The sequence below is a fragment of the Dendrobium catenatum genome, unplaced genomic scaffold, assembly GCF_001605985.2.
Source record: "Dendrobium catenatum unplaced genomic scaffold, ASM160598v2 fragScaff_scaffold_743, whole genome shotgun sequence".
Classification (NCBI taxonomy): domain Eukaryota; kingdom Viridiplantae; phylum Streptophyta; class Magnoliopsida; order Asparagales; family Orchidaceae; genus Dendrobium; species Dendrobium catenatum.
Window position 1 is genome coordinate 3,652,213 of NW_021319205.1, and position 8,371 is coordinate 3,660,583.

At 33.8% G+C, this 8,371-nt stretch overlaps 1 protein-coding gene across 1 annotated transcript; it reads left to right on the forward strand.

Moving 5' to 3' along the window:
• Positions 1–770: 770 nt before the first annotated feature.
• Positions 771–2,150, forward strand: LOC110110886 (AAA-ATPase At3g50940-like). Its single transcript, XM_020842534.1, has one exon. The coding sequence runs from the start codon at positions 771–773 to the stop codon at positions 2,148–2,150; it is 1,380 nt and encodes a 459-aa protein (XP_020698193.1).
• The last annotated feature ends 6,221 nt before the right edge of the window (positions 2,151–8,371 follow it).

Genomic DNA, 8,371 nt, shown 5'->3' on the forward strand with positions numbered 1-8,371 from the left:
ACATGCCAAATTTAGAGATTATTTGGTCATCCAATTATAAGCATTACCAACTCCATCCAAGCTCATGCAATCCCATGCACATTTACAAGACTATGCGTATCACGTGTGGCTAAATCATAACCGTCCAAAGCATAACCAATGGTAAGGATGCTCAGTAAGACATCTTCGTAGTAAGTGGATAAAGAATTAATAGCAGGAGCCAAAAAAGGAAGTTTGAAGGGGAAATGCATTAATGGGATCGAAATGTATTTCATGGAAGCTTTTGAGGAAAAAGAATGCTACCTCTGTCTCTCTCATTAAGACTTCCAAACTATATTTGGACCGTGGGCCTCCACGTCAATAATTACTTTCTTTGATGGGCTTGAGTCCATTTCATTGAATCTAAATTTGATGGGCTCTTCTTTGACTCTGTATGAACACATTTAAGCCACACTGAACCTTTTAAAGTTTGCGATATCCACCACGGCAACAATATTTATAACAACTGACAAATATTACGTTCGAAGTAGATCAAATGAGGAGGAATTAATCCAGTGAACGTACGCTCCTCTACGTTCGGTTTAGGCAAAAAAGCGTCTGTGTACCGAGTATAACTCGGTACTCGGTACAGACGCTTTTTTTTTGCCTAAACCGAACGTGGAGGAGCGTACGTTCACTGGATAAAATAAAAGTTCATTGAGGAGATCATATTCATAGCTATGAGGCCCCCTCCCCTTCTATAAAACCACCCGAAGAAGAAGAAGAAAAAAAAATCTAATTTTTCCTCCGCCATGGATTTCCAAACCAAAGCCATGGAATCCATCAAGAAATATCTGGGCATCGCCGCCACCGCCATGCTCGCCCGCACCATCATCAACGAATACCTCCCCAACGAACTTCGCTTCCTCATCCACTCCGCCTTCAACAAGCTCTTCGGCCGCTTCTCCACCAATCAAACCATCCTCATCCATAAAACCGAAGGCCTAACCTCCAACAAACTCTACGAAGCATCAAGCATTTACCTTTGCACCCGAATTTCCCCCAACATGCGCCGATTCAGAGTTAGTAAGAGTGACAACAATAACAACATAACTCTCTCGCTCGTCGACGGCGAAGAGCTCATCGACGCCTTCCAAGGGATTAAGTACAAATGGAAGTTGATAAGCAAGCAGAAGAATCAAAGTGCGAATCGCGATGGGGATTTCAGTTTATCCAGTGAAGTCCGCTACGAGCTCACCTTCCATAAGAAATATAATTACGTTACGTTGGATTCATACCTTCCTCATATTCTGGAAAAGGCGAAGGAGATCAAATCAGCTGATAGAATGTTGAAGCTTTACATGAATGAGCATGACGGCTGGAAGCAAATTGACCTGCAGCATCCAGCAACATTCGAGACGCTGGCAATGGAAGCAGACCTCAAGAAAACAATTCTTGAAGATTTAACGAGATTTGTTGAGAGGAAAGAGTATTATAAAAAGATCGGAAAGGCGTGGAAACGTGGGTACCTACTTTTCGGACCTCCTGGAACGGGCAAATCGACCTTTATTTCCGCCATGGCGAATTACCTCAGATATGATATCTATGATTTGAACCTTATGGAGGTTCGAAAGAACTCTGGGCTTAAGAGGCTGCTTGTTGGAATGAAGAACAAATCAATGCTTGTTATAGAAGATATTGACTGTGCCATTGATTTTAAGAACAGGGATAATGATAAAAAGAATCAAAGCAACCAGTCTCATAATGATGAGATAAGCCTTTCTGGATTGCTGAACTTCATTGATGGGCTGTGGTCGACAAGCGGCGAGGAGAGGATCGTCGTGTTTACAACTAATTTTAAGGAAAAGCTTGATCCTGCATTGCTGAGACCTGGAAGGATGGATATGCATATACATATGGGTTACTGTGGGCCAAATAGTTTCAGGATTTTAGTATCTAATTACCATGCCATTGATGAGCATCCCATGTTTGAGGAGATTGAAGGGTTGTTGAAAGAGGTGGAGGCCACGCCGGCTGAAGTTGCAGAGCAGTTGCTGAGAAGTGATAATGTTGATGTTGCTTTGGATGGTCTGATACAGTTGCTAGTGGAGAAGAAGGAAGAAGAAGGATTGGAGAGCAGTGCAGAGGATCATGAAACTGATCAAGTAGTTGTTGGAGCTGTTAATTGCTGAGAGGATGACTAAATCTCTCTAATATATCTTTTCCTTGCATTGATTTTCTGCTAAATCTATTGTAATATTATACTTTGATGCTAATGAAATGGTTATCATTTTCAGCTTAAAATAATTTAAAAATTGGATTTTGATTGCCTGCATTTGAAAATCCTGATACCAAAATCGTACCGAAAGCCTCATGTGGTGACCATTACATCATCTCTTATCAATGCCGAAGCTCTAGTTACTCCAAATAAATTCTAAATAATTAAAGGAAAGGGATAGAATCTTTAACAATAACTAAGTTCATTATAGAACGAAACATCCTTAACAAAAGAATTTTTAAATAATATATATTTTTTATTTTCATGCTATATAAGTTATCTGCTATTTATTTAAGTTGTACTATTTGATATTTTGTATATATCTTTATGTGCATTTGCAACGACTAATAATAATAAAAAAAGCACTAGTATAATTTAATAAATTTTTTCAATTTATTTCTTTTAATTAACATACATTAGTTTTTATTTTAAAATATTAAAATTTATAATGCCTTGTTCAATGCATATAAGTTTATATGTATATAAGATAAAAAAGCATCTAAGAGAAGAGAAACAAGTTTGCAATGGCAACTAATTATTTCTTTGGGCTTTAAGTCCATTTGTTTTCTAATAGCTGGTACAATGAAGGAGCTGATAAATATAGAAGTGCATTATCTATGACTCGTGGATAGAATTGGAGCAGTAAATATATAATCACTTCTTAATATGGAAATCTTCTACGACCCTCCTAGACGTTTGCTTGCACGAGCATGCAAACACTATAAACACGGTCTATAAGGGTTGTTTATTGTACACATGATACTATCAACTTCTGCTTATTTGATATTAATATTACAAATTTCATATTATTTAATGTTGATTAGCCACGTAATGCAAACTGTAGTTATGTCTTAGTTGTGAAACACGTCAAATTTATTGCACTGCATGATGGGTCATATCCAAGTGCTCAAGGACTGATGACTTCAGATGTTTTAGATTAGTATTTGTCAGGACTTTTATTAGACGAGTTTGACCTCTGATATGCATAGGTGAAAACTGTTCATTCGAACCCAATTGTCTGTTATGCATGAGCATAATCGAAGCCAAATGTCTACTCTTCTTTCTTAGTACAAGAGTGAGACCATAAGAAGCATCAACATACAAGTTATTAAAATTATTGAAAATTGTAAAAATAACCTATTATTATCCTGAATTAATTTAATTAAACATATTCAACATGTGAAAAAAAAAACATCAATAATAAATGTATGAATTTTTTACATAACATATTAATATATAAATTAATATTGTTTTCAAGAAATAAAATATCACTTACTGGATAATAATGATAATATATATATTTAATTAACTCATGTTAATAAATGTATTATAAAAGAAAATATTACAAAGACATTTTACAATTAAAATGAGTTTTCAATTAAAATTTTTAAAATAACAAATTAGGGAAAACAACATTTTTTACAGGTAATTCCTTAAATATTACGCAAAACTAACTGAATATTTCCAACATTAAAAATATTTCTTCTCAGTTCTTGGAGATAAGTAAACTATAGAGATATCCAAAAAACATATGAATTTTCTCAAATCTACAATAAAAAAAACTCCAACATATTCCAAAAAAAAATAGCTATAACTTAAAATAAATTTAAAAAATAATCAACTAAATACAGAAAAAAGCATCTATAATTCAAACAATCTTTACAATAATAACACCAAAAAATCTACGACAAATTTCAAACAAAAAACCTAGGAAAAAAATTACTCACAAATAACTGATTCGGCAACAACTATCTCTTTCTAAGCTTCGTTTGGGACAGCTTTCTTACAGCTAATTCAAGCAGTTTTTTAGTACAAAATTTTTAATTTTTTACTAGAGAGCCGCTTCAAGAAGCAATAAGAAAGTCGTCCCAAACGAAGCCTAAATACAGCTGACAAAATCCAAAGAGATCTCGGAGCGGAGGCAAGTTCGGAGTGATTGCTGTGAAAAACTTTGGAGAAATGAGAGGCAAAACAAGATTACTATATATCCAATATTCTCTTTTAGGCTTCGTCTGAGATGACTTTTTTACTGTTTTTTAAGGCATTTTTCTATTACAAAAATTTTTAAAAACTGCTTAAAGAAGCAATAAAAAAGCTGCCCAATCCCATCTTACTCTTGGTGATTATGCCTGAAATTATTATTTTTTCATGATGTTTAGGCTAATAATAATTATTAGCGTGGCAATTTATAAAATTTGTCCCCATATATGCTCATCCAATCCACAACCATTTACAAAACTATGCGTACTAATAATAAATCAGGCTTTCGCAGCTCTTTTTATACCATATAGCAGTGGTTTAAACTCCTGTTAAATTATTTGTAGCGGTTTAAAATCTGCTACACAACCGCCGTATCTGCATTCGCTAGGAAGGCTTTAGCAGCGGTTTTAAAACTGCTGCTGTAGGGGAGCTTTCGCAGTGCTTTTTAGCAGGTGTTAAAACATCTGATATATCATAGTTCACTAAAATGAATCCACGTGTGGCTAAATCATGACCGTCCAAAGCATAACGAGAGGTAAGGATGCTGAATAAGACATTTTCGTGGTAAGTAAGCGTTAATAGCAGTAGCCAAATTGGAATTTTGAAGGTGAAATCTATTTCTTGGAATCTCTCGGAAAAAGAATGCTACCACTGTCTCTAGCATTAAGATTTTGGGACTATATTGGGCCGTGGGCCACCACGTGAATTATAATTGCCTTGGATGGGCTTGAGTCCATTTCATGATTCTAATTTCGATTCTCTCTTCTTTGACTCTATATGAGCACATAAAAGCTACGGCAAACTTTTAAAGAAAGAGTATCCACCACGGCATCAGCATTTGTATCAAATAACAAAAATAAATGCTAAATTCTTAACTTAGATTTTATTTGGGGCGTCTTTCTTTCTGCTTCTTAAAACAGTTTTTAAAAAAAAGAAATCCCTGACATCAATATTTATAGAAAATGATTAAAATAAATACTAAGTCCTAGCTTAACCCTCGTTTGGAACGGCTTTCTTACTGCTGCTTAAATCAGCTTTCAATACAAAAATTTATTTTTTGTACTAAAAAGCTATTTTATGAAGCAGTAATAAAGCCATCCCAAACAAAACCTTAAAAAATTCTTAAATAGAATAAAACTAAACTACTAAGGCTAATATTTCGATTTGACTATGCACGACGAAAATGGAAAATGGATGTATAAATAAAGTAGAGAGTATGAATCTATTTATAATGTTTTTTTTTTTTAGAATGACATCTCTAACCAAAATCTATAAAACACTCTATTGATGACCTATTTTTAATTCTCTTGATCATACATCAATCTTTCAATATTTTAAATTTTCTAATGATATTGGAATAAATTTATTTTGAGAAATGTTGGATTTATATAATTTATAACAACACTTGATTTAGTTATTGGTCCTCCAATATTGTCCTTACGGTGGAAGCATTAGGTTTGTCCACTAGGATTGACTCCTCCAATGACTTAGGCTTCGTTTGGGATGACTTTTTTACTGCTTTCTAAAATTGAGTTTTAGTACAAAATTCTTTATTTTTGTACTAAAACTTCGTCTTAGAAAGCAATAAAAAAGCCGTCCCAAACGAAGCCTTAATCACAAAAAAGCTAGGTTATCCGATGTGAGGTTTTATAGTCAATTGTCCATCGATTTAGATTATCTGATGTTTCCTTTTTGTAATTTTCATTGTATTTCATCATTTTGAGATTTTTATTGAAATTTAGTCTTCGTTTGGGACGGCTTTTTTATTGCTTTCTAAAACGGAGTTTTAATAAAAAAATAAAAAAATTTGTACTAAAACGGAGTTTTAGAAAGCAATAAAAAGCCGTCCCAAACGAAGCCTTAGTCTAGTTTTGTGCCAAAAAATTTTGTGGTAGTTGAGTCAGAATTATAATCTCTTAGCATTATATAAGATTCCAACAAACAAAAAGATAAATTGGACGAGGTCGGAGATTTTTAATGTGGAAAACTTAGAAAATGAAAAAAAAAAATCATCAGGTCTGACCTAATTATAAAAATCCATTATATTAGTATATGATATACAAAAAACTTTTCCTTTCACACAAGTGTGGAAATTTGATTACAAAATTTAAATATCTTTATATGGATTACAAAAATCCAACAATGGGATTATATCTTTATAGGAAACTAGAAAATAGGATGGTGATCGTCATTGGTGGTTAGTGATGATAGTTAGAAAACACTTCAGAGCATTTTAGTTCACTTAGCTTTTACACTCTCCTCATGTGAAGAATGTGTCTCTATTTATAGACATTTTGAGATGGACATTTTGATAATTTGATAAAAATCCAAAACACTCCATCGTATAGTTCATATTGATTTCATTGATGATCATGAAGTGTTATTCAGCATTTAAGTGCCTTAGTGATGCCAGAATTGAATGCTCTTAAGCTCGTTGAATTTGTCTTTCCAAGCCGCTCTATTCAACTACAAGTTTGCCAAATTTAGAGATCATTTGGCCTTGTAATTAATGTTTGAAGTTTTCAAGTATACTTCAAGTGTTTGATTTGGCCTGATCTAGATTTGGATTAGACCACTTTTTATATTATTGAGGTCGTCTCATTAAGTCATTCAATTTGACTATAAATTTGTTGAAATTAAAGTTTAAATGATAAATTGAATCCAATGGGTTTGATTGAACTTTGATTGGGATGGGGTAAGCCTAATAGGGATTGAGAATTAATTGTAATGATTGGTCTATCTTTAGACTAGTAATACTCTTCATGATCATGATCATGAGCTTACCCATAGAGTAAAAGTTTAAACATGGATATATATATAATAATTGCTTGGAGTCACTGATAATACCTTAAAAACTTTTAGCATTTTATAATTGAGGTAACATCTTCCCTTTTGAATTTTTAAGTTTGAATGTTCTGGGTTTGACCATAACAATCATCGCTTAAGGTTCTTCATATAGAGGTGAACTTTGTTTCATTGAGGTCCCTTCCTCGTAACTTTAAGACTTTATGAAACTAGACCTTTAACGATGAATAGTCAGGAAGTGACAAGCTTCTCAGTAGTGGTAGAAATCACTCTTAAACTAAGTTGCATCATGCATTTCTGGAAGAAGATTAAAATGATAACAAAGCTTATCCTCATTATTGAAAACATTAAAAGTTTGAATCATATGGCTTGCGTCATCGATATCAACAAGAATACTTATATCTATGCAAAAACTTAAATTATAAGGTGTTCGTTCTAATGGAATTATTGATATCATATAATAAGTCTATAGCTCTTCAATGCAATACCCTCCAACCTTTTTTTAGGCATATCTTAAATTCTTTGAGAATGGTTTGTTTTAATACTTATATCTATCTTTTTGTTTAAGGATAAGTGACAACCATATGGACCATAGTGGGAAAGCTAAATTGGCAAATGATGTTGTTTTATTCAAAATTGTTTGATAACAATAATCCCTCAGTCCACCATCCCATGAGAATGATCCCTTCGACTTCTATGGCCCAGCAATGGTCCCTTCTATCTTTATCACCCGACCACTATCCCTCTGAACACTATTGCTAAACTACGTTCCTTTGACCATAGTTGTTTGACTATGGTCCTTCTAGCTTCCATTGCCCATCTAATACAGTCCATCCAACCTCAGTCACTTGCCAACTGCAATCCTTAGACCACTGTCGCCTGAAAATGGCCCTTTCGACCTTCGTTGTCTATCGATTACGGTCCATTAATAGACCATCGTCTTCCAACTATGGTCTCTTCAACCTTCGTCGCTCGCCGACAACGGTCCTTCCAACCACTGTCACGTGATTACTATCCCTCAGACCTCAGTCGCCCGACTACGATACACTACAAAAATTGCTAGCTATTAGGGCACCCTAAAATGTCATATTAGATATTTCTTATGGCACATAATCTATTGGGACCTCTTATATTGATGTTTCTTAGGTGGATGTTGTCATAGAGATAAGGAGCTTTTATTTGCCCTCAAAATTAAACTTTCTAAATACATAAACTTGATGAAATAGCAGCCACATAACATCCATAAAGTGCCCTAATATACTAGCTTTTTTAACACCTTAATTTGATGGAAATTATGTATAAATACAATAAATATTATATGTCGTCATAATAGGCTAGATTTCTCATTGC